The sequence below is a fragment of the Mirounga angustirostris genome, unplaced genomic scaffold, assembly GCF_029215605.1.
Source record: "Mirounga angustirostris isolate CCGP_5_RB_7025 unplaced genomic scaffold, mMirAng1.0.hap1 SCAF_10, whole genome shotgun sequence".
In the NCBI taxonomy this organism is placed as follows: Eukaryota; Metazoa; Chordata; class Mammalia; order Carnivora; family Phocidae; genus Mirounga; species Mirounga angustirostris.
Window position 1 is genome coordinate 69,564,040 of NW_026991718.1, and position 27,837 is coordinate 69,591,876.

The 27,837-nt window shown below is 35.5% G+C and overlaps 1 protein-coding gene across 19 annotated transcripts in view; it reads left to right on the forward strand.

Annotated features, from left to right (window-relative positions):
* NRXN1 (neurexin 1) overlaps positions 1-27,837 on the forward strand; it is a 1,136,941-nt gene that overhangs the window by 982,723 nt on the left and 126,381 nt on the right. For 12 of the 19 annotated variants that reach the window (XM_045885009.2, XM_045885012.2, XM_045885016.2 and 9 more), the window contains 2 exons: positions 21,006-21,095; positions 22,482-22,801. In XM_045885009.2, the coding sequence (XP_045740965.1) occupies positions 21,006-21,095; positions 22,482-22,801 (410 nt within the window). The remainder of the gene's footprint in view (positions 1-21,005; positions 21,096-22,481; positions 22,802-27,837) is intronic. The other 7 variants (XM_045885023.2, XM_045885021.2, XM_045885020.2 and 4 more) reach the window with 2 other exon arrangements.

A 27,837-nucleotide genomic window follows, 5' to 3' on the forward strand; every position in this document is an offset into this window, starting at 1 on the left:
TTGCAAAGTACAATTTTAGTACTTTAAATTCTATCATAATAAAGTTATGTATTGATCTCACTCCTGAAAAATACTCATGTTACACAGAAAATGGCATTATCATAATTTTAAGTAAGGATAGCCAAAGTATTGACTGAGGAATTGGGTTTAGGGACTTTTCTCCAGAGGCATTGATAATCAGGTTAATGAATTTGCTTACTGCTTACAAGCAATGAATTACTAATGTCACATACAAAAAAAATCAGTTGCTACTACAAATGCACAATTTAGTTTTTAGGAGGTGAGGTGGAAAAATGTTTAAAGAAATAGCTTAAAGAGTGAAGGTCAGAGAAATTACATTTTTAAGGATCTTAGGCTTTCAGGAAACTTCACAGCTTTTCCAGGTGTTTGGTTGATTTTGATAAGATTTATAGTTTTATAGCAATGCTTTTATAACTTCATCAGTATCCAAAGGTTTCTTTCTTGTATCACACAGTTGATAATTGGAATTCAAAATAATAATTGTTGAGGTCAAGATTCACCGATAGATGCTAAAGTTAGTGCTCAGAAGTAGGAGTAGAGACTAGCAATTTATGTAATGTAAAAGTGTCTCCTTCAGGGCGAAGATAGAAACTTTTCACAGAGAAACTCAGCAGAGCACCCTAAGTGATCAAACTAACCATCATCATTAATAAGAAATATTGACTTCATGTACCTCCTGACATGATGCGATGAGAAAGTTTTCTCAACAAAAATTTATGACCTCAATCTAATCATGACAAATGTAATGTGGGACTCTGGATTGGATTCTGGAATAATAAAAGCACATTAGTTAAAAACTGTTAAAACCTACTAACGTCTGTACTTTAGTTAATAGTATAATACCAATGTTAATTTTTTGGTTTTGATAATTATTCAATGGTTAGTTATGTTGCTAACAGTGGGGGAAGGTGAGTGAAAGATAGGTGAAGCTCTTGTTACTATCTTTTATAAGTTTTCTGTAAATCAGTACTTTTTAACAAAAATTTTAAAAATGATTTCTATCCAAAATACCTTTTACTCAATTCTATATAACATTATTTCAGAAAAAAAAAAGATTTTAAATAATAAAACTTCATGTCTTTGTAGAACTGGTAAGTCAGATGTAACTGTTGTGATAAATTATGCATTAACATGTTTATTTGGTTATTAGAAAAGCACATTTATTCCTAAGAAATATAAACCTAATTTCTATAACAATCCAAAGGTGAAACCTAATCTAATATTTCAGTTAGTTCTTAATGAAGACAGAATGACATAATAAATGTGAAAGTCTTTTGAAGTATAAGCCTTTTAATAGGCCATATATTAAAATTTGAATTATGATGATGAATATTTTTTGTCAAATTTAGCCTCATGGGTTGAATATTTGTCAAAGAAAGACTTTCATCTTAAACATTTTAAAGTCTGCTTTGTTTTTAGCCTTTTGAATCTGACTGTATTAAAAAGCAGCTGAGGTTCCTACCTCTCCTGAAAATTTGAGACTAACTTCCCTCATGTTAAGTATTATTGAAGTGATTTTTCATCTTGGGCGTATTATCTCTACTGGTGGCCTGAATATTTAAAATATCCATTGAGAGTCCAAAAGAGAGTATACCTACCATAAGTCTGTCTAGATATTAGCATATGCATTTCCAATGAAGTATTTTAGCTGAATTTATGAGATATAAAACTGGACAGAATAGAGGAACATCTAGCTTCCTTTTTCTAGATAGTGTCAACTAATTGATAGCATGCCATAATTTTTCAAGGTCACCTTTGCTGAAGCATTTTAAAAGTCCATGTAGAGTCTTCAGCTTTCTCATTTGTTGGCAGAGGAGTTGGATGAAAGTTTATTTTCTGGTTTCTGGCGGAGAAACAAACAAAAAGAAGCTTTAAAAAAAATGTGAAAGTTTGCTTTGCTGGAAAGGGGGGCAGGATGGTCACAGTCGCAGAAGGAAACAGGCCTGGGGATCATTAGGTGAGGCCTGTACTTTATGGAAGTGTAGTTCAAATACAAGGATAAATCCATAGGGTTGACTCAATAAGGAAACTGGTTTTACACAAGGATTGGTGTAAAGAGGTAACAACTCACCCAAAATCTCAGACATGCACAGAGCCCATTTAGATTCCTGCCTTTTGTAGGATTTAGTATCAGCAGGAGTGAGCTAGACAGGCATTCTTCTGTATGGGGAACTCTGTTGGTTCTTTTCTCATTAGCACTCACAAAATCTTTATAAGCCAGCTAATATTATTTCCTTTTGTTAAATGAGTAAATACAGAGAGATTAGGTTACTTGCCAAGGTCATAGATCTCAAAGCTCACTCCAGTACTCTGAAGTATTATGCAACATTGCCTACAATACTTACTTTTTTTTTTTTTTTAAGATTTTATTTATTTATTTGACAGAGAGAGACACAGCAAGAGAAGGAACACAAGCAGAGGGAGTGGAAGAGGGAGAAGCAGGCTTCCCGCTGAGCAGGGAGCCCAATGAGGGGTTTGATCCCAGACCCTGGGATCATGACCTGAGCTGAAGGCAGATGCTTAACGACTGAGCCACCCAGGTGCCCCTACACTATTTATTCTCACTCCTTCTAAGAAAAAAAAAAAAATCAGAAAAATTTATTCTTTGTTCCGACCATGGTGCACATGCCTAAAACTTTGTTGTCCTGAGGTCCTGATACCTATGGGTATTGCTCGTTTTGTTCATATCGCTGAGGACTGTTTAAGGGTCCCTTGAGATTTATAGCATGCTCATAATGATGTCCTCCCCTGCTGCTTGTCATTCTTTTGTTTGTGTTTTTGTTTTCTGGTTATTGTTTATTTAGGCATAGAAGTGAGTGCCAAATCCAATTTGTATACTCCTCTTACTAAATTGCAATAGGAGATATAGACTATATGTCAAATGACCAAACTTCACACATATGCTACAGACTTAACACAAGATTAAAGGTGGGGTACTGTGGAGCTTAAGGGAGAAGATTCAGGAGTCAGACTACTTGGGTTTAAATCTTAGTTACAACGCTTTGTAGATGTGAGACCTTTCACCAAATTCTTTAATCTCTTTGTACTTCGATTTCCTAATCTGTAAAATGCATTAATGATAGTACTTACCTCAGAGGCTGTTTGAATGTTCCATGAGTTAGTTATTAGTTCCAGTATTTGGTAAAAACCTGGTAAGTAGGAGGTACTCAATACATGTTAGCTCCACTCTCATTAATCATAGTAGTCCAGTTTTGCAATCCTATAAGTGCAATAGGTACTAATCTCCCCATTTTAGTGTGTATTTCCATCTGAGACCAAATTTATCCTGTCTTGGCTGTGACGTCACACTTGTGTTCACACACTTGGAGATAAATCTTTCCAGAAGGTTTCAGAGATGTAATTGCCCCACACCCTTCTGCCCCCCCCACCAAACTCACCCTGAGCCAAGACAATACAGAGGCATCACTAGGAAGGACAGGATTCAAGTCAAATGAGTAACAGAAAATATGTTCTTATAAATTTAGAGAAGGAGTGATGTGTAGTGATCAGAGAAGACTTCACAGAGGACTGGAATTTGGGCTGGGTGTTGGAGAATCCTTTGGATTTCAGTAAGTGAGCATTACAGAGACCAGGCTAGCTGGTGAACAGGCCACTGCATATAGTTATGCAGCTTGTGTGATTATATGGACTGCACCAATATCCCAATGGAGGAAATGAGTAGAAGCTGGAATCCAGTCTATACTTGGGTCAACAAGCCATGTACCCTGGCATAGAGGATGTCCCCTGAAGAAAGAGCTATCTTTTCCTGCTTACCAAGCACCTTGGGCTTACCCAACCTTTTATCTGTGTGTTAACTAAGGGGAATCTCCTTTCTCAATTTTCCATGATGGCACCCTATAATTAGGAGACCATAAAAATTATCATTTAAACACACACAATTCTGAGAGAGAAAAGAAGCAATAGCAATAGTTAACTACTGCATAATAGGCACATGCCAACCCTATCCTGGGCAATCCAGAACTCTTGTCACTTCATCTATGAGCTGCCAGGTAGAACTGAGACTATTGCTTGTCTCTTAACTGTAAAAACTAGAATGAACCTGTTAATCATTATACTAGCTGGCTGGGCGTATTCCTATTCAGGTAAGAAAGCTGAAGATATTAATTAGAAAATGACTCTGGCTGAACTAAAAAAAGTAATTTTAACCAGATTTGAAATCATTACTTTTTTATCTCCTAAAAATATTATAAAATATCAGTATGTTCTAGGTCACTCATAAATCTTGTGCTTAATTTCCTCTTTTGCTTAACCAAGTTTCACATATCTTAAATTATGTTTAATTTCAGTTCAAATTTCTTTTACCACTTTCTGCCTGAAGACACTTTTCTCAAATACTCATTTTTTATTCTGAATTAGAAAGTGTTGAGAAAAGGTAAGCAAGTGGAATGGAGAGAAAGCATCAGAAGATTGATTAAATTCTTTAAAGTGCTAACAGTAGACCCAAGTCTTAGACCTAGCCATTTCTTTTCACACATTTTACCTTAAGCCCCTAATGGAGGCCAAAAGCCTTGGATAGTCTTGATCCATCAATGAATGTTCATTACAGCCCACTTCATCGTTGTTCCATGGTGTGCTTGCTTGAAGTGGTGGGGAACACAGGCAAGCAAAAAACAGTCTTTTGTCCTGCAAGGGTTTAAGGAATGACTGAGAGGGGAAGGAACTCAGAGAAGTATGAATTTTATGGGAAATGCAGCATTATATAGCACAAAATATGTATATGAGAATTGGAAGAGATATGAAAAAAGAGAGGAAAAGAAACGTGTTTAGTGCTTAAAAGAAGTAAAGTCTAAGTCTGTTCTTGAAGGGATAAATGGACATGTATTGGTGATGAGTCCATTCTAGGCTGGAGAGAGAATGAACCCAAAAGCAGAAGTGGTTAAAGATTCCAAACAGCACAAAAAAAAATGGTCTTACTACCTGTCTTGGGGTGTTCATGGGAACTTCATACTACTATACTAATTAAAGCTGAGGGAATAATTAAGGAAGGAGGATCAGAACACTTTCTTCCAGAATTTTTGGGTTTCTAAGGGATATCTATACCATGACAAAAGGATGGTATAGATACCCCTTTTCTTTGGGAGTATCAGAAGTTAGAAAGAGAGTTAGGAACATTCCTTTCTTTTCTCTTTTTTTTAAGATTTTATTTATTTATTTGAGAGAGAGAACACAAGCGGGGGGAGGGGCAGAGGGAGAGGGAGAAGCAGGTTCCTGGATGAGCAGAGAACCCAATGAGCATGGAGCCCAATGACTGGATCCCAGGACGCTGGGATCATAACCTGAGCTGAAGGCAGACGTTTAACTGATGAGCTACCCAGGTGCCCCCAGAATTAGGAACATTCTGCAGATTTCCTGTGCGAGTTCCCCTGGGCTCTCAAGAGAAGTCTGTGATGATAAGGTGAAATTAGCACTGTCCACCTGGACAAAATTGAGGTAACTGGTGCCAGTGGTGTACCCATTAAATTTTAATAAAATCTGGATGAATAGGTAGTGATCAGCACAATGGAGTTTCATTTCTACAAAGATGTATATTTCTGATTGCAACTGAATTCTTACTCTAACTAAATTATAACTCCCCAAACCACCTTACCCTCTTAAATTCCTGACTTATGTCATTAATGATGTAATTCATCTTATTACTTCCATAGATCAAAATCTTTTACTTATCCCATCAGATCAGGCACTGGGTCCAATGGTAGGTGCCAGTCCACTAATTCTTCCTTCAGATTTCCCCGATTCCATGTTCTCTCCATGCTGGCACTATTTTAGTGATGTAAGGCCTTTATGACAGTTGGGCCCCTAGTTATCAACTGAAGACTATCTATATTCCTCTTCAGCCCTCATTATTGAAATCCATTTCGTATATAGCCAAGTTGTTTATCTTCCTGAAGTTGCTTTTATCATATCTCTTCCTGCACCTCAGTTCTTCAGTGACTCCCTAAAGAGGGCAATACAAGAATAGAATTTATATGGATGAAGAGAGATGTGTACTAGGGTTCATTGCCTTTCTTTCAGTTCTGATATTTCACATTTTGGAACTTTGATGTTTCAAATTTTAATTTTTTTGTTTTTACAGGTAGAATTTTTCTTTGAAAATCTGATTTTCCTGATTTATATTTTTCTAAGTATTATGTTACCAACTTCTTGCCCTTGCAATGGGAAACCAAAGATGACAGGTGTTTTGATTTGTTTTTTACTATATTTATCATCCCAATTTCATACTTTGAACTTTACTGTTAGTCTGTATTGAATATCTAAAAGCTATTAACTTTAAAAAGTAAATGTAATGATTAAATGCAATTAGAGTAAAACAAATCAAAACAAGAAGGTCCATTGTATTTGCCCATAATGTGTGATAATGTTCTTTACTTTTTTATTTTCTTTAAACAGGAAATAATTCTGAATAATAATACTTTTATGAGATATTTTATTTCAACTCTCAATGAGCTATGGTAACTTTCCAATTGTCTTCTAATTCTGTAGAGCTCAAGAGACTAATTTGTTGATGTTATCAAACCCATCTTTCATCAGTTGGGCATTGGACCAGGTTCTAGCTAAAGTCTTTCATTTCTACAGGTCTATAATTCTGTGTACTCTATAAAAACAATAGTAGCCATCATTTATTTAACACCAACTATGTACCAGAAACTATTCCAGGTACTTTATACAAATTACATCTTATTCTTAAAAATAATCTCATAAACTATGCTCATCTTACAGATGCATTAATACTTGAAAAGAATAGGTAACATGTCCTTGAGTACTTAACTGAGATTTGAACCTGGGATTTTCTAACTCCCATAAAAATTAAATAGTCTTGATTATTTCTTTCCATAAATCTTTTTATTTAAAGCTTTATTTATTTATTTGAGAGAGCGAGAATGAGAGAGAGTACATGAGAGGGGGGAGGGTCAGAGGGAGAAGCAGGTTCCCCGCTGAGCAGGGAGCCCGATGCGGGACTCAATCCCGGGACTCCAGGATCATGACCTGAGCCGAAGGCAGTTGCTTAACCAACTGAGCCACCCAGGCGCCCCTTTCCATAAATCTTAATAGTCTTATAGTTTAAGTATTTAGGAACCCAAGATGTCACAAATTTCAAACTGGAAGTTGCTTCTCTTGGGGCTATTAAAAGGTGACTTTAATATTTTTGGTGAGAAATATATATTCTACTCATACTACAACTTTCACCTAAATTATTGTGGCATTGTAAAGTGTTTAAAAATCTGTCTATTCTTGATAGTATGCTATGTTGTAACCCCTTATCTTAGTCATGAAGTGAACTTTCTTAGTCATCAAATAATGTGGCAACCTAGAATCTTTGGGTCTTTTTAATTTTTAATTTTTATTTTTTTTATTATTTTTTTTTTTAGTTTATTTGTTTGCTTGACTAGTCAAAGTCAAATAAAGTATCTATGGTTATACATGTTATTTAAGGCAGGTCTGGGACCCTATCCATGCTTCTCCATGCCAGCTAAAGGAAAAGCATGTATTGCATGGAACTTTTTCGGCATAAATTCTATTAAATACCAAGTTATTACAACATATACCTTCTTTTTTGTCATGTTTATCTATTTCTTGATTGAAATCTTAACAGTGCACTCATTTATGTCTAAGGGCCTTTATGTGGGATTTTTAATCAGAATGCCCAAGGACTTCCTAAAACAGATTAGTGATCCTATGGCCTTTTTTGATTCCCAGTTTTCCCATCCACTAGAATTGTATATCCCCACAAATAGCAGAATCACTGTATCAAATTTCATGAAAGGAATTGACTCCATATATAAATCTCACTGTAGAATTGCTTCTGTTTTCCTCATATATTGAGAATCCAGTCACCGCTGTGGCTACCTATTTTCACCTGAAGAAATCAGGATTGGGAGAGAAGGGAAGATAGAATCAGTAAGTCTGGATCACGAAGAAGCTGGGAGTTTGAGATAAACCCAATAAATATTCCAGAGTAAAGAGATTCAGTATGGCAAGGCAAAGGACAAAGAGTAGTAGAAGAAACAAGTGCATAAGAGGGTGCAGATTGTTAATTTGTTTAGTAATTCTTTTAAAAATATTTATTTAAGACCTCCAGTATGCCTGGCTCTCTGCCAAGAATACAGTGCTGATCCATAACAGACACAATCCCTGCTCTCCTGGAGCTTACAGTTTATTGGTGAAAACACACTTCAAATAACCCCTCTGACTAAAGTGGAGGGTATAAAACTAGAGGGGGCCAGAATGAATGTCCAGAGCTAAGGTAGGGGGTGAAGGAGTAGTGCAGGTATTGCTTGGACTATAGCATAAGAGATGGAAGTAGAGACACTGGTATTGAGTGAAGGTCAGCCTCTCCCTCAGGGCACAGGCCCCAAGAACATCTGAAGAAGAGCCAAGGGCAAAGACAAAGCTTTTCCACCCACTAACATGTCCCCCAAGTAAGTTCAGGCCAAAACATGTATTGAAATCTGGTAGTATGGATGGAGGCGGTGAAACCATATTTAATTTCTCTGGAAATATAAGGGTCCTTGAGTTTATTACATTCATGTAAAGCTCAAGTCTTTTTGTTTTAGCACTAATTGGTACAGTCATCCATTTGCTAGACCTTCTACTGTCCCTGGGTATTTTCTGTGGAGGCTCTCGCCCCCATTGCTGGGTGGCTTCAGAGAGGTAGGAAAACCTTATCTAAATTGGGCTTGGAATTGGCATCCTTCTTAAATAATAAGCCTCAAAAGAGAAAGAGAACAGAGTAAGACGCTCAGCTAGTTTTGAGTAGATGATAAATACTTAAAGTTAACATTGAAAGTTGGTATTTTTGTAGTTACTGTTTGTTGGCATGACAATTTAGCAAGCTCCCCCAAACTAATTGTGGTCTCACAAAATCATTTTTTTGTGTTTGTTGAACAAGATTCCTCAGGCAATTTTTAAGATTAGAAATGTATGTAAATAATATAGGCTTATCCTTTGGGACTTAGAATTTGTTTTCAGAGCTTTGGAAGTGAGCACAATAAATTTTCTGTGATCTCTCAATAGTTACTAAATTGAAGAAAAGTAAGTGTATTTTAGTAAAAGAATCACACCTTATGTAATCATTACCTAACTAGAAATTTATTTTATACAGTGTTTTGTGGGGGGTTTCTTCTGTGGAAACATTTAAAATAAATTAGCAAATTAACACTAACACTCTACTTTATTTTTTATTTTTTTTTAAAGATTTATTTGAGAGAGCAAGAATGAGAGAGAGAGAGAGAGTACATGAGAGGGGGGAGGGTTAGAGGGAGAAGCAGGCTCCTCACTGAGCAGGGAGCCCGATGCGGGACTCGATCCAGGGACTCCAGGATCATGACCTGAGCCGAAGGCAGTCGCTTAACCAACTGAGCCACCCAGGCACCCACTAACACTCTATTTTAAATAGTACTCTAGTCATCTGTGTTAATGAAGCTACAGGGGACCACAAAGTAAAGAGAATGGTAGGATTGATTTTGTTTGTTTGTTTGTTTAAGAAATTGCATTTAATGATATGAAATGTTAAATAGTTCCTTTTGTAAAAGTTGTTCTATAGAATAATGGAACTCTGTGTATACCTAGATCTATTTATAAATATAGGTATATATGTAGGAATATATCATTTATATTATAAATGATATTTATATATTTTGTGCTGAAATCAATTTCATCATTATCTTATACCTTTAATAATGCAAACTGTATATTGGTAGAGTTCATTCTATAACTGTGCTAACCACCAGAATTGTGTTGCAGACTATTACGATTTAAAAGCTAATCCAGAGAAGGACAAATGCTCTCTTCAACCAAAATTTATAATTAAAATGAGTACGATTTTGACATTTACTTGGTACTTTAGTAAAATGCAAACCCAAGAGTACTCATTCCCAGACCTTTTAGCCATTGTAGCAAAATGCTATCACATCTGCTTAGTATCCAAGGTCTGTGATTAGGCCAACAATATATAATTTTAAATAGTTTTAAATCATCTCTATGTTAGTTTGCTAGGGCCCCCATAGCAAAATACCACAAAGAAATTGATTCTGTCATCGTTCTCTAGGCTAGAAGTCCAAAGTCAGGGTGTTGGAGGCTTGATTTCTCTGGAGGCCTTGCTCCTTGGCTTCCAGATGGTCACCATCTCTCTCATCTTCACACAGTCTTTTCTTTCTGGGCACCTATCCCCAGTGTCTTTCCCCAGTGACTTCAATGGAAGTCAACACAAGGCCCGGTGGATTTTAAAGACTTCAGGAAAAATTTTAAATGAAGTATTGATTAGGCCAGAGTTGTATGACCCAATTAATTTAGCCCTTTCCTTGAAAATGACACAGTCTAACTATAGATGTGCTATATTGTAAAAAACGAAGAAGAGGAAGAGGAAGAAGAAGAGGAACGGGAAGGAGGAGGAGATGATGATGATTTAAGTGGACAAATTTCATTTGTCTTTACTAGTGGAGTATCAGCTTAAAACTTGGTTAAGACATATTTGTAGTTTTATCCTTCTCTCCTTTCTGTTCTGTATTTAGGGATCCACTAGAAATCACAGGTGGCTTAAGTTTAAAGGGGAAATACTAAATGCAGTAAAGAAATTCATACATAGCCTCATTCTGAGAGATGCAATGTACTATTTCTCCTGCATATCTACTACATTCTTTAGGATGTCTGGGTCTTAATCGGTGATCTCCACCCAGGCTGGGAGCTACACTTAGGCCACCTGCAGGTTTTCAAGTATGCTCTTGTCAGACTTGATTGGATGGGAACTCTCATGAGGATGTCTCCTGAACCACAAATATCCCCCAAAGTACAGTTCCCCAGATTACAGGTGTTTGAGAAACCCAAGAAAAGATTTTACGGATAAATTTTGGACAAAAGGGGTTTGCAAAGAACAGCCATTGATTTGAAGAAATCGTATTCCCTCTTGAAATTGTCCTCTCATCACTTTAGTACTAAGAATTTAAATGAAGAGGAGATGCTCTTTCTGAGCATCATAATGTGCTTCCCCATCCTCTTGACTACTTTTTATAAAATCGAAACCTCCTAAAACCTAACCTGTGCCTGCCTTTCTCCTTTTGAAAAGGCTGTCAGAGCAGTGACATGCTTCAGTGGGTGGGTAGAAAGAGAAGCCAGAGGAATGTCTGCCTGGTGAGAGGTGTGTGTGTGTCTGTATAGCTGAAGGAAGGAAGACAAGTTTACATTATTAAACTTATCAGGAAAATGTAATGGCTTAATTATAAAGATCTCTGCACATGACGATTCAAAGTCTTCATAAATTTGTCAAAGCACTGTGAGATAGTTAACAAAAAAAAAAAAAAAAGAAGTAAAAAAGAACATGCCAAATCAAAAATTTCAGTCTCTTAAATGTATTTGCAGAGTTAGAAACATTGATCATGTCTTGGTTTTCAATGGGTCTAAAATTAATTCCTCCATAAAAACCCACAGACAGCATATGGTAACAAGATGGCCTGATGCGTGTCTTCTTGACAACCCAACAACTCTTGGGATCATTGGTTGTTAGCACTGGTGGCCACGTGAGAGGCCATAGAGTCCACTAATACTGCATTTTACAGTTAATGGGATTGCCTTGTTGTGGCCACTCAGTATCCACTTCTGTTCATAGTTTCTGTAGCCTGTTTTTACCACAAGCTGTATGGGGGAGAAGAGTTTGAGATATTCTTTTTGAAATGCACCTCTTTGAGGCATTAATATACATATTAAAATATCATTTTGAGTTCAGTGATATCTAAGGTTTTCCTCTTGCAGGAGCAGCTTTGTCACCATGCTACTGCCCAAAACATACAGTGGTCTCCTGAATTCCACTTTCTCTTGGGGCAGGTGCCTTCGGCTTTTTCTTTTTGTGGGGCCTCCTGAAGTTAATGACCTCCCTCCAGTTGTTCCCATTGGCTTACAGGTAGCAATGCATAAACCTCTGAGAACAGGTTCTCAGAGGTTTGACATTGTTTGGGAGTAAATGCAGTGATTTTTGACAAAGCATCTGTGGGGTTGAGTATATATTTATAATAAACCTAGTTCCTTTATTTGTCTTAGGAAAGAAAAATTGATTTATTTTTCTTACCACATCTCTGATGTCCAGATGGGTGAGAAACAATTTCTGCGATCTATATATTCCTAGATATGTACATCCTATTGCATAGATTAGACCAGACAACAAATAATGACACAACCACAATATATTGCTAGTATTTACTGAGGGTCTACCTTGTGCCATGCACTGTGCTAAGAGATTTACATATACTGTATTATATCAGTTATTCTTACAAATACCTATTTTACAGATGAGAAAACTGAAGTTCAAAAATGTTGTGTTCCTGGTCCCCTGTTACAAAGCTAATCACTAGAAAAGCCAGGATGTAGAGCCCAGTATCCTTAACCATTAAGGATTCTCTTTACATAATGAATCTGACCACAGGGGCTTACTTGTAAGAAATCATTGCTGAGGGGCACGTGGGTGGTGTACATTTTATAAGATTGAGGAGGACTGGCCATCCTCCAGCTGTATTCCAGCCTGCCCTTGGTACTTCTAGAGGATGTAATCTTAAATAATTTGTGTACATTTGACAAACCCCATCTTTCTAACTGGAAAAAAAAAATCTTCCTGCATTCCAATTACAAGTGAAGGAGAGAGACTGGTCCCTTAAAATAAGATTAGGATGCAATAGTAATCAGACTTTTCTTTACTAGAGAGTAAGGAACTTTCTCAGTATAATTTCTAGTCCATATCAGACGATAGATGAGACATGTACTTATTTCCTCTTCCTTAGAGCAGTCTAAATATTAAGAACAGATTAAAAGTCAGGCTTGGTGTGAGAAAGTAGAAAACTAAGCTATACCACATAATACTGATTCTCAGAAATCGAGAACTGGGAAAAGAAGGCTTAAATATACATGTAAGCTCTTATTAGGTTGGATAAGCTTAAATGTTTTGACATGATTTAGAAGGTACTTAAGATTCTCATATCTGGGAAAATGGCAAAATGACATTTTTAAGGTAATGTGGAGCTGTTCTTCATTTCATTTTTCTTTTTCTCACCATTGAGTGATATCTATCAGTGGCCCTCTCTGTTTCTGTAGCTGTTAAACCAATCTTCTGTCTTAAATGCTACACAGCTAGCACAAAAGAACTCTTTAGTATGTGTGATAACAGAGTATGACCTTTAATTTATCAGAGCGCATTCTGTATTCTGTTATCTGCTTGTCCCTGTTGCTTTTTATTTCTTGCCACTGGTTTTTGATATGATATTCTAGTCTCTTTGCATTAGGAACTCGACAACATGGGAAGGCTTAGGGAAGAACATGTAAGTCTCTCTCCAATCCACATAGCCAGTGAGATTCAAAGATCACAAGGTTACCTTTACTTCTGATGGAACAATATCCAAAATAAAATGTTTGAATGTAAGTAGCATATACGAACAATGCTTCTACAAATCCTTGTATAAAGGCGTACTAGATCTCTAGATCTCTTAGTGTAATTCCACATAAGAGGGGGGCATGAAGGAAGAAATTTCTTAACCCAGTTAGATGTGCACTAAGCTTCTAACTTCTTCCCCAAAGTACTGTTGAACTCTGCAGTAGACAGCCTGTGGCCTTCATGCCCAGTATCCCAGCAGTCTCACAGGAAGGTACTGTTTAACTGGATGTACAGGCCTACTGTTTCGTACAAGGGACTGGGGTATCATCGGAAGCATTAGTCACAGACAGACATTGCCCTACTGGAGTCGTCTGTGCTCTCTCCAGATGTTTAAGTTAAGTAGGCTGACTGACAAGGTGCCTGGGTTGTACCACCCTCTCTTTGTATAGCATTGCATTCCGATGCTACATTTAATTTATAGAAAGTGCTGCTTTTTTTTTTTTAAGGGAATTATGGGAGCAAAACTGAAGTATCTATAGACAGAGTACCAAGATGAAATTAAAATTTGAAAAAGATCATAATCCCGTAATCCCTCCATCCTAACTCAAATATTTTCATTTTTTGCATATTGCCCTCAAATTCTTGTCAACTTTTATCATATTTTATTTAGTATGCTTCACTTCACAATGGCATAAAATTTTAACTATTTTTATTTATATTTACAATTAGTTTGAGACTAAATATATTCTACCAGAGAATAAATTTACTTAAAAAATAGATCTACAGGTATATAGGTTTATGAAATTGAAAAGAATAATCAATAATCAATCTTTTGGGGATTAATATCCACACTAGAACACATTTTCATCTGGTTAGTATTTTAATAAAATTTAGGTTGTTTGTGATCTAGGTAAAACCTTTGTGTTCTGTCACACCTTCCGTGTTTTTGTAGTCCATTGTCCTCTCTGAACTGTGGCAAGTACGGTTCATTTAGTGGTTAATTATATACTTATGCAAAGTTATCTATTATCCTGAACTTCCATTTAACTTCCTTCATTTTGTCCCTTGACTCCCCAGACAAAGTGTAAGCTCTTTAACAATAAGATCTATGCGATATATTGATGTATGCTTGACACAGTACTTTCAGAGTCCACTGTCAGTGCTTACGTATTGACTTCATTGAGTCCGATTGCTCTCCTAATGTCTACCTAAGCCATACTAAAGAAACAAGGGATTTAACTATTGGAACTAGAGAAGGAAGGTGAAATCTTTTGGGTACATGAGAAATGTCTAGGAATGGGTACACGCATTGGGTTATTGATGAGTGGCATTTAAGCATTGGGTCCTTGGAGATGTGTAAAGGGAAAAGCAGAGATAAGAGATGAGCAGGGAAGAAAAAAGGAGGAAATGTGAAGTCCAAGCAGAATTCATTTTAACATGTTGCAGAGTCCCATCCCTCTTCCCACAAGCCAACAAAATGCAGTGGTCTTCTCACTCATGACTAGGACCTTCTGTCCTTTAACAATTTGTCTCTTGGAGAGGGTCAGCATCAAAAAAAAAAAAAAAATTGTGAACTTGGTGGATTATTATGCTTGGGGCTTGTCTTATAGGTAAGGGGTTAAGATAAGGAATGCTTGGAGTATTTCATGTCTGAAGTGGCTTGAATGGCAGGGCATCATTGTAAAAGGAACAAAATGAAATGCTGTTCCTCACTGAGATCTCAACTGTAGTAGATCTTCACTACATTTATCTATAAAATACAGATGATAAAAATATACTCCTGATAAATCCTCAAGGATTTGGGAAGATTTCTGATTTTATGTTCCCAAGAGGAGAATTTCACCCCAAACTTCACAAGACAGAACCTTTAAAAACAAAACCATGATATTTTCCATTATACAGGAGAGTGCCATAAAGATTAAAAGGAAGATGTTGGGGCTTTACGTCTCAGGCTGTTTGAGACTTTTTCTTAAAAAAAATAACTATTGCAAAGAATAGCTTAGGAGTCAAATATGCCTGGGTTCAAATGGTTCCTCCATCTATATTGCATGGCATAGCCCTAGTAATATCATCTATTTGAGCCTCATTTTTTTTACCTATAAAATAAAAGATACTTATGGTCTGGGATTAATATGAGGACTAAATGAGAGATAACCTATATAATAAGTCAGGAGCACAATAAAACATAAAAGCCACTCAATACATTATTATCCTGTTTTCTAGTAGTTTTCTGGTAGTATTTTCTCTAACTTCTTTACCTACAGATCACTTTCATACTTAAAATGTGGGTTTTCCAAAGTGCATGAAACTTAGTTGTAGCCTTACTAGTTTGTTTAGTCCTATTGTCAGAAAAGAAGCACTTTTAGATCCTGGTAGTATGTGTTTATAATTCCATAAGGCCTTAAAAGTCCAGATGACAATCCAAATCCATCACTGCTTTATATTACCCATGAATCCGGCACACTCTGGAAGGCCTGTGCCCTCACAACTAGAAGATCTATAACTTCTACTGCCTGATTTTGTAGAAATCCAATTCTGTGTCATGTTTGCCTTAGTTAAAGGACAGACATTTTCCTTACAAGCAATTGTTATATTTACTGATGGATTCCGGTTATAGGAAGCCTGCCTTTTGTCAAAAATACTGAATCCTGAAGCTAATCTAATGTCATGTATTAATTACAGTCCAATTAATAATTAATTAATTTAAAAAATACTGAATCCTTTCACAGTTCAAAGGAAAATAAACCCAAGTGTTACATACTGTTTCGTTGCTTGGAAATTACTTCAATAGAGATGTGTATGTTGCTGATGATATTTTCAGTGGAGGTACCAACATACTTAACCCACATGAAATCAACTGGAGGAAAAAGAAAATAAAAGGAAAACTTCCTTCTAGTTTTATTAGGGTGCAGAAAATATGAGACTAAAGTGTGTCTTAACTATTCAATGAGAAGTTCTGTTATCATAAACCTGATTTATGTGTTCAGTTGACTGCTGTAGTTGATTTGTATGCTTTTTAAAAAGTTGAAGTTCTTCTTGGACCCTTTTAATAATTCCAAAACAAATAGGTCTTTTATAAGTGGGTCATTATTACTTTATCTTTACCTCTGATTTAGGAAGCTTTGGCTTGATTTGAATATTCAGATACATTCCAGTTGATTTTGTTTGTTTGTTTGTTTGGTTGGTTTTATTTTAAGATTTATTTATTTATTTTTAGAGAGAGAGCATACACGCAGGGAGGGACAGAGGGAGAGGGAGAGAGAAACCCTAGCAGATTCCTCACTGAGCTCAGAGTCCCAATGTGGGACTCGATCCCAGGACCCTGAGATCATTACCTGTGCCAGAACCAAGAGTCAGTTGCTTAACCAACTGCGCAACAGGGCCCCACATTCCACTTGTTTTTAATCTCTCCTGTCCATGTAGGCCTGCTTTCTTTGACCATGCTCAGAAGCACTATGTAATGTTTCTACATCTCAGCATGTTTGGTATTAGATCCCAACCCTTCCCAGAGGAAAGAAAAGGTCATTGGAAATTATACCAATCTTTGATCTTTCCCAATCAAATTGGTTGTTTTATGTCCTTTATATTACATGCTAAGTTTAGATGTATGTCAAACTATGGCCAGGATTAAAAATGAACACAAGCATACCAAATTACTGATTGTTTTGTAAATAACATATCATTGTGAATCTGTAATGAAATAAAATGCATTTTGAGCAATTTCTTAAAATAATATACCTCAATAATGACTTTTCATGTGAAGCTTGTTAATGAAAATCATGAGGTGGAGGCAAAATGTAGGCTTATTCCTGGTGAACCTAAACAGTCTGAGCTATTTTATACTCAATAGTAGAAGGGATTTGGAACTCATCTGTTAAAAGACATCATCATCAGAGTACTCTATTTAGATGTGTCTTTGTTTGGTTGACAGTGTATTTATATATAATTCTGTCACAAGAGAAGTCATTAATTTTTTATTATAGTAGAAGAACAAAGCTTTCAGAAACTAAAGTAAACATATATTGAACTGAAGTGAGTACCATCTGATTTCCCATCATCCATTACTCCAACAGAGTAAAGTCTGTCCTTTGATTTCAAAATCAAATCTCTCTGTTAAAAAAAAAAAAAGGTCTCTGAACTAGAAGGCATCTGATATTCATGGGTGATGGATTGTATGATACTATCCATGTGGCTACCTTTTTAAAAATATTATCACATCTTTTTACACCTATTTCTGCTGCCTACTCAATTTTTTCTTTGCTGTTGTTAGGTGGCCTTTTTGTTATTCACTGGAAATATGGTGTTTATGTTGTTTTAGCTGAGTGTCATCAAGGATCTTTAAAGCTATTGTTGACTTAAATCATGTCAATCAATTATATTAATTGCTCTTTGAGTACCAAAGGTATGAGAGCAAATTGCATGTATCTGTGTGTATATTTTTATGTGTTTTTATGTGCTCTTTTTCTAAGCTATTCAAAAAGAATATCCAAAGCTGTCAGTTCTCTCCACCAGTCTTACTTAGGACTTTTCTACTTCCCCTACTAATACTAACTATGGTTACTTATTTTGTGGCATGAAGCAATTATTATTAAACAAGTAATGAACTGACTATGGATGTTCAAGTCAGGGACAATCACTAAAGAGATAAAATTATAAATAAACTATGTGATGTTTCCTTTGGAAAGTCAAAGGGAGGCTCGGCTAGATGCGATCTATTCTCTGGGCATAAGTATTTGCTTTCATTTTCTTGTGAATGTTGTTAAGCTATAGGATGAGATAATAGTTCCGTGGAAGCTATCAGAATTAAAAACAAGATTTCCTTCACTACCTCAATCCACAGATATTTCATAGGAGATTATTATCTGATAGGTATTGTGCTAGCACTGAGAATACAATAATTAACAGCACACAAAGTATCTGACCGTATAGAACTTCAGAGTTCAGAGGGAAAACATTTATTGAATATGCAATTACAAGGTCAGTGCCTATTCCAAAGGGCATGTATCAGGTGCTAGGGAAACGTGTAGTCAAGTGTCCTAATCTAACTTGGGGACAGCAGGAAAGACCTCCTGAGGAAATAATCCTTCTGCCAAGAAGACTCCATTAATGAGTCATGTTTGGCTAAGGAAAAATGGAAATGGGGTGAGAGTGAGGAAGAGCATTTCAAATAAAAAGTTACAAGTACAAGAGCCCAGAGGAAGAAGGAGAGCCTTAGAAAAATTGAAAGAAGTCTCATGAGGATGGACAGAGGAGAGCAAGGCAGGGGCAGGCATGAGATGAGGAACAGGAGGTAGGAAAGGACCAGATCATGGAACTACTCGTAAATCTCATCAGGGGCTTGAGTTTTTGTCCTAAAGTCAATGAGAAGGGTTCTAATAGACAAATGGCATAATTAGATATCAGCTGACATGTGGAGAATGGCTGCAGTTGATTACAGATATGACACAGAGAGGTCTGTTAATATGCTGTAGTAGTATCTGGGGAAGAGGTGTTTTGGAGCCTAAATTTGGGTGGTGTCTCAGGAAATAATCATTTCTGATGATGCGACCACTCTAGCATGAACAACGGCATAAGGAACTACCTAATTATAAAGTCATCGGGAGAGTTATAACAGTGTGAATTGATAGGAGTGTTGGTGGACAAAGAAGTTAATAAAGTAAAGGATATGTGTCTTTGAAAAGCTATTTCATGTTTGCCCATCAAATTATGCACATAAACACGTTTATCACATAAATCAAATATAAGCCAAAGCCACATATTCATTATTCATCTCACTGCCTTAAGATAACCAATATCATATCTTAGTGTATTTTTCCAAATATAATTTGTTTGCAAGCACAGAGAAGAGAACACAAACTGTGCACTCTTTTAAGAACAAAGATAGGCTTGGAATTTAAGCTATTTGTATCCTTGGGTTTTTTTGTTTTGTTGTTGTTTTTTTTTTTTAGATTATCAATATACTAAAACTATCCCTACTTGACACACAACGATATGTTAGTTTCAGGAATACAACATATTTACATTTTAAATTAAGTACTAATGCATGAAATATTATTAGTCAAATAGACATTCAAAGGCCAAATCGATAAGGTCTAAGTGACAGTTCTTTTCTATTTCTCTAAAATTGTGTGACTGGGGCGCCTGGGTGGCTCAGTCGTTAAGCGTCTGCCTTCGGCTCAGGTCGTGATCCCAGGGTCCTGGGATCGAGCCCCGCATCGGGTTCCCTGCTCAGCGGGAAGCCTGCTTCTCTCTCTCCCACTCCCCCTGCTTGTGTTCCCTCTCTCGCTGTGTCTCTCTGTTAGATAAATAAATAAAATCTTTAAAAAATAAAAAAATAAATAAATAAAAAATAAAATTGTGTGACTAATATAATGGTGGGTTTTTTGTGGTATGTATAGTATATAGTAAAAACAGTGTAAGAAAGCATGTACAAATTATTCTGAGAAAAATTTGTATCTATTATCTTTCTGAGCAAAATGCTCCAGTATTTTCTTGTCAGCAGTACTACCTTCCAGTATTTCTTTCTGCTCCAAGTTGTTGTCTGAGCTTTTGCCAAAACGTCTTAGCTCAAATTCCATGTTAGTTAATTTTCACAGAATAGAAAAACTTCTTGCACTATATACTATTGAGCACTGAGATGGCAGCCTGGATTCTTCCTGAGTGCTTTATAGATCAAGTATACATTCATCTATTTGCAAGCATTATTCAAGGTCAGTTTAAACTGTGTTTCTGTCAGATAATGTTTTGTTCAAAGAAGCAAGGCTCCCACTTAGTTTGAATCTGTGAGTAGGAACCACTGTTTGTGGCTTGTGTTTGTTCCTTCCACTGCCATGTCTTCTTTAGAATAGTTTAATAAAAGCAGATATTTGAGAATAAAAGAACATATAATTTTTTTCCATATGTTATACAGTTCAACATGTTAAGCTTTAAGTGAAACTGAAGGACACTCAAAGTCACTTTTGTCAAAGCCTTTCCCTATAATATTTGGATGATGCAAGATATATTCCCTTGTGATGTCCAAGTGATTGATAAACCAATTTGTGTGGAATATACAAGAACTATTCAGACTTTGTGGTTTCCTTAAATGAGATGAATAAGAATTTCTATTTTCTGAATAGGCCATAAAGTATTCTAGGCCAATTTTAGATGCTTCAGTGTGCCAAAGTTGGTATTAAGTTTGGTGTTCATAAATTACTAATCTGGAATAAGAGGTTGAATGTATTTTGAAAACTTAAACCTGTTTCACCTGAACATGTTTAACTAGTTAATAAGAAACATCAAAAAGACAAAACCCTGAGATCAATGGTCATTTTTTTGTAAAGCTATTATATGCTGTTTAAACTGGTTGTTCGGGTCTGTCTATAACATAAGTTTAATAACCTAGCTCAAATGCAGATTTCTAATTTTCAATTAACATAGGAATAATTTTGTTTGCTAAAATAAAATAAATGAATGAATGACAAGTCTGAAACATGAAATGTTCTAGGTAGAACTTTTTAAAATTCCAAATTTCAAAAAATCATGTGGCAACTGTATAGCTCAAGCTTTAAGTATTAACTTTTAACCTTTGACCTTACAGATTTTAACCAATGAAATGTCTCTTTAAACTTTAAAGGAAACAATGATAACGAGCGCCTGGCGATTGCTAGACAGCGAATTCCATATCGACTTGGTCGAGTAGTTGATGAATGGCTACTCGACAAAGGTAAAAAACATTGATTAAAACTTCAAATAAAAAAATAATTTGAACATAACCAAGTAGTACTTCATTGTAACACTAATAAACATAAAAAATAAATTTTCCGTAAAACTAAATTAAAAACAAATTTAAAACAGTAAAATGTAGATAGTAATATTTGCATACCTTGTATAATAATTTCTATACATTTTTAGACGTACCAGCTGTTTAATAATCTTACCCTGTTAACTTAAGGTTAAAGGGACTGTTAAATATAATCCACTAACTCAATCTATGAAGGTACTCACAGCAAGCATTAACCCAAAATGATAAATCATTCATAGATTATATTACATGTTCCAGCCTCTAAATTATTAACTAAAATATATGTAGTTCTGATATCTTTATTATGGTCCTGAAAACAAAACAAAACAAAACAAAACAAAACTCTTGGTTTAAACTCTAGGCATCTTAAATAGTGGGCAATATGGATTGCCAGTCAAAATGAAGTCCCTTTAACGTTTGCAACCTTCTAAGAGCATTTGAGAACAAGCCCTAATTAAAACTGAACTTAAAGTTGTGTGCATGCTTTTTATGAGCAGAGAGCAATCTGCTAAAACTGGATACTCAATTTGATGATATTGGTACTGTTGCTGAGGATTGCTGTTTGATGGAATTGTGCCATAATTTCTCCATTGGTTTGTGTATCATTCCTGAAGCCGCTTTTTACATCTGAAGCTATTTTTTTTTCATTTTATTTTGTTTTAATAGACTTGCTGAAAGCCAATCAGAAAAATATTTTTGGATTTTTTTTATCTCTGACATGCTCAGTGTAAACCATGCATTTCTTTTCAGAGTGATTGCCGGAAAAATAGAATAATTCAAATAACAATGGACTATGCCTTCAAAAAAAAATAAACGTTTTTAAAGAATAGCATATAGATACATGTGGCCATTACATGAACTATGAAATTTTTATCATAAATTTAAAATGAGATTTAGCTGCTCTAGATTAGTTTTTGCCAGTGGTAATTTTAGAATGACAAATACTTGAAATGTTAGATGTCTCACATTTTTTTTAATTTAACAATTTATACTTAAGAGACCCACAGTATAAGATCTTGAGGTAAAAGGGAGAAGGGATCCACTAAAAATTGATTTATAATACGTATCTTTGATTGGTCTTTTAGCAAAAACACTACATTTACAATAAGTTGAGAATTTACAAGTATTTGCCAATGATTATGCATTTCATGGACACCTCATTTATAAGCAATGAATTATGAGTCAAATGCCTCTCTTATAGTTTATTGCTCTCATTATCCACCCCATGAAAGATCTGTTTTGTCATCCTTTGTAGAATGTAGAGTTCACAATCAACATTTTTGCATGTATGTAATATTATTTTTACAGGGCGTCAGCTCACAATCTTCAATAGCCAAGCAACCATAATAATTGGCGGGAAAGAGCAGGGCCAGCCCTTCCAGGGCCAGCTCTCTGGGCTTTACTACAATGGCTTGAAAGTTCTGAATATGGCAGCCGAAAATGATGCCAACATCGCCATAGTGGGAAATGTGAGACTTGTTGGTGAAGTGCCTTCCTCAATGACAACTGAGTCGACAGCCACTGCCATGCAGTCAGAGATGTCCACATCAATTATGGAGACTACCACAACCTTAGCTACTAGCACAGCCAGAAGAGGAAAGCCCCCTACGAAAGAACCCATTAGCCAGGTGAGTATGTGGATTTCATTCCTTTGTTTTGGAGCTGTGGTTATGAAAGTGGGCTTTTCTGTATATGTGTCTTTTCTAAAATGGGATTGTTTCTGATCTCAGGTGCCATGGCTTTCTTTGAGTCTTGCTTAGTATAATATACTTAGTTTGAATGTGAAATATATATATATATACTGTTGATTTGAGATTTGCTGCTTTGTGTTGGTTTGTTAGCTGTTAGCTGGTAGTCTTGATTAATAACCTTGGTCTAGCCCAAGCTGAGAGGACCGCCTGCTAATTACACAGGGTTTTCAGTTTTTAAGTTAAATAAACAAGTAAATTAGTGAAGTATTTGAAAGGCCTTGTTTGTTCAGGCTCAGCACATCATCAAAATAAAATAAAACAAATGTGAAGAGAAATTGCATACAAATTTCTATTGTATTTTGAAGAGTTCAGAATTTTGAATTGATAAGCGTGTGGTTCTCATGGTGAATGATAGGGCTACTCTTTCACTGTTGTTGAGGGGGGAATTTTTTATTCTGCCTTTCAAGTTTCTTCTGGCTAGTCTAAGAATGAACTTGACATGAAGCAGATTAATAGGAGGGAAAAAAAAAATTTGCTTACATATACACAGTCTCAGTAATAAAATTGAGGCCCAAAGAAATGACCAAGGCAGGCAGCTTTTATACTTTTTTAAACAAACAAACATATATCTGTAAGAAATTTACAGGGCAAAGAAATCTTAAGTTTGGAAGCTTCAATTAGTAAGGAATTCTAAATAGGGTTTGAACTGGGATAATAAATTAGTAAATGTAGCTAGGTTTATTTATAGAGCCTTCTCGTTTCTCAGCTCTGCATTTCTAATGTCTGGTGATATGGATGTCTCTTTACCTCCTGGTACAGGAGTACACCTTTAATATGGAAGATTTATTTTCTGCTTTCTGAAGGCAAGGGGCATCATGGTGTTCTTCTTGCACTGGCTGTTCCTTGGTAACTTTAATTCAAAGTAATCACTATACCTAGGCCCCCACACTGTCTGTGAGAAAAATGCACTGTTAGTTTATCTGAAGACATTTTTTGTATTGTATGTGATTAACTGATCTCACCTAGAATTAACTTCAGTGAGCTTATGTCTTACATTTAAAATTTTTGAAAAATAGAATTTTTAAATGCCAAACTTTTACAGCTTGGAAGTATGTTAATGCAGTCATGGTATACTTAGTGATTTCCTACTGTGTATCAGGCACTGGCATTGCATCAGTGAAGAATAAGAAAAACAAACAAACAAACAAAAAACAATAACGTGCCTCAGAGAGCACTATTAGAATGCTGTAGGTATGCTATTAAATGCTACTAGATCCCTAATGACATTTATAGCCTTTGTATATATTCTGTTGTGGTGTCTTTCAGAATTGTATGTTCTCCTAGATCTAAATTGATTGTTTTCTTTTGTTTTGTTTTTAATAGTGAATGAGTGTATCTAGTAGATGCCATATAAAGCTTTTCCAAATATATGATCCTAACTTCTAGGAAAGTGCATTCTAAAGAAACGAGAATGACAACAATTATTTTTACATTTCTTTTATTTCAAATGTTTGAGACAGAGCTAAGTGTCAAATTTGGAAAGAGAGTAGAAGGTGAATTCTGTTCATATCAGCACCCGATCTACTAATTAACGTATGTTTACCAGAGAAAGAAAAAAACAGATTCTGATTTTTACTTTCAGTAGGAAGTGGAAATGGAGTGGGAAGAACAGAATAGAAAGAGAGAAAATATCTTAGAAGAGAGATGTTCAAAAATTTATAGAGATGATCTGTAAATTCATAAATGTAGTATTGCATATTATGTGTCTATATGCACTATTTTTTTTCCTTCTTTCCTTTTTTCTTTCCTTCCTTCCTCCCTCTCTCAATCTCTCTCTCTCTTTCTCTCCCCCCGCCCCTTATTTTTGATTTGCATTTGGCCCAAAGTAAAATGAGCTGTCTCACTGGGTGTTCATCAGTATATATTTATTGATCATTCTACATGTGCCATATATTTTTCTAGGCACTGGGAATACATTAGCAACAATGAATAAAAATACTTGTCCTTATGGAATATACATTTTAGTAGGAATGTGTGCTCATAGTATAATCCTTCTGTTGATTTTCTCTATCTTGTTTCACTTAATAAGGTTGCTTTTTTTAAAAAAGATTTTATTTATGTATTTGACAGATGGAGACATAGCGAGAGGGAACACAAGCAGGGGGAGTGGGAGAGGGAGAAGCAGGCTTCCTGCCAAGCAGGGAGCCCGATGCAGGGCTTGAACCCAGGACCCTGGGACCATGACCTGAGCTGAAGGCAGACGCTTAACAACTGAGCCACCCAGGCGCCCAATAAGATTGTTAATAATAACACTTAGTCCCTTGGATAAGAACTTGTGACTTTAGAATTTTAGACAGATTTATGCATATCCATCAGCTCCATTTGATAATCTTCATGATATTTCATTAATGATTTATTATGGCTGTTGGTTTATGGTTTGTTTAACAATAAACAAGTTATTAAGGTGGATTTGATGTAGGAAAATGAAGCACAAAGCGATTGATAGACTATTTCTTTTATGTAAAATAATTCATAAGAGGACATTGTAGGTCAGAGTTGGAAATGTTCCTGGGAGTTACATTTGAAATAATCAGAGATTTTTCTTAGTAGTCTTATTTTATCATTAATGAAATTACAGTTGCCTAAGTTCCTAGGTAAACCAGATGTACCCCAAAATAAGGAAAGACTTACCAACCTTTCCTAGAATGTATTTTATCAATTAATAATTGGTATATATTAAGAAATGCTTTTTTTTTTTGAGAGAACATGCGAAATAGCTATTGCATTTGTAAGCTCAATACCTAGAATTGAAAAAATAAGAAGTCATGCATTTTAGAGTATTAATTAATATAAAAGGAAAACAGTTAACTACCCATTAATTTCTAATTAAGAGTTTTTTATTATAAGCTATTACATGTTTAAAGACAGCAGTGTTTTATGGAAGTAAATGATCTAATCAATTAGTGATTATTTGGTTCATTTGAGGAGGTATTGACTTAAATAAAGATTGCTAGGTTCATTAAAAAATAGATATTTTATGTAGTGTATTTTAAATCTTTAGATTTTTAACAGACCAATAACAGCAATTAAATAATTTGGATTAATATGCCAGAAATAGTCAATTGTGGTAACAGTGTTTTCAGACTGGGCCAATAGGTTTTAAAATGATCTTTTATAATGATATATATGTGATTTCCGGTAATAAGGTGTGCATATGTGGAAAAAAACTACTTAGGAAGAAAGTAAATTATTTATTTTTGAGTAACAGAGTAATTTATTGCAAGTTCTCTTTACCTCACAATTGACTTTTAAACTGTCCTTCAACTATGAAGAGATCACTGATATATGTAGAATTTAAATGGTTTGTTGGAATTGTCAAAGTCCTGAAAGTTTAAAATTATGAGAGTGATTTGTAATGCTAATTCCAGGACTGTAACCTTTGACCCATTTGTGCAGATTGGTTGAAGCATCTGCCTTTAAACCCTGTCTGTAGTGGCCATATCTGCCTGCTTTTATCAACTGCCTTACTAAATTGTGTACCAAGAAGGGTCATTTTATTTTTCCGAAGCCATACTGGACTGTTCTCTCAATCAAAGTATTATTTTCCTCAGTGAAAACACTGAGCCACTTAAGCTACAATGGCAATGTACTTTGAAGTGATTGCATGTTTTAGAACTATGGAAACAGATTTTTGGTCAAGCAAAGTTAAATTGAATTCATTTCAAATAGATGAGATGAGGTTTGTTTAGCCATCCTGCATGCAGGGCAAGCGGTAGGGGAGAAGTGTATTTTCATTTTTTACAGAGTCAGAGAATTTTTATAAAAGAGTATTTATCAAAATGTTGTCCCATAGGATCCTGTTTACTTTCCTACTTAAAAGTAAATATGCTTTTAAAAAGAGTTTTTCTTCTGAATGATGATCAGATTTCAGACTGATGCTTACTTTAGAAAGACATGATTTATATCAGAAATAATGAGGACATTTGCCAACTCTTCTGAGTAAATGGCTCTTAAAAATGTGATTATAACAATATTAATGGTACCTTTTAAAATTATACTTTTTTATGTGCATTACATAAAGTTCATAAAATTTGTTTTACTTAGAATATTCAATTCCTAAATGTTTCCATAAGACCTGCTCATCTTAAAAAAGAGAAGGTTTCCAAACCAGGAAAATGTACATTAAAATGCACACGAGTGTTTAAGATCTTAAAAAGAGAGAGAGAGAGAAGCTTTCTCTAAGGCTACTCTCAGAAAGCAAGTATTTGCAAATAATTGCTAGTAAAATTTCTGGGGATGCTGAGAGCTTCTTGGGATGAGGGGCAGGAGTGTCATGCAAGATTTTTGGCTTCTAAGTGTTCCCTCTTCTGAATAATCTGGCAATGTCTTATAATATATGTAGCTCTGCATAAATGAGTAAAAGGAAGCCAGCCTTGCAAAGGGCAACATTCACTCCCTTTGGCTGCAGTCTGTAAAGAAAGGAAAGTGGAGCTGTGCTATTCCTTTTAAGATCAAAATTGTAGTATTTATTCTGTTCTAATCTTTGTATCGCAGTTTGCAATCTTTTGGTTCTTCAGGACTGTTTGACAAGCTATATACACACTGTAGAGCAGCATATGGATCCATAGAAATGTCTTTTACTTAGAGGGAATATAAGAGAATGGAAAGAACACAGTAAATCATGAGACATGTTTCCACTTTCAACTCAACCACTTACCTTGTGTAGCTTGGTTAGGTTGGTTACCGTGGCTACACTTTGGCTTTAGTACTTCTCTAAGTGGGTTAACTAGGAATTTCTCTCTCTTTTTAAAAATTTTTATTGTTATGTTAATCACATATATTACATCATTAGTTTTTGATGTAGTGTTCCATGATTCATTGTTTGCGTATAACACCCAGTGCTCCATTCAATACGTGCCCTCCTTAATACCCATCACCAGGCCAACCTATCCCCCCCTCCCCTCTAAAACCCT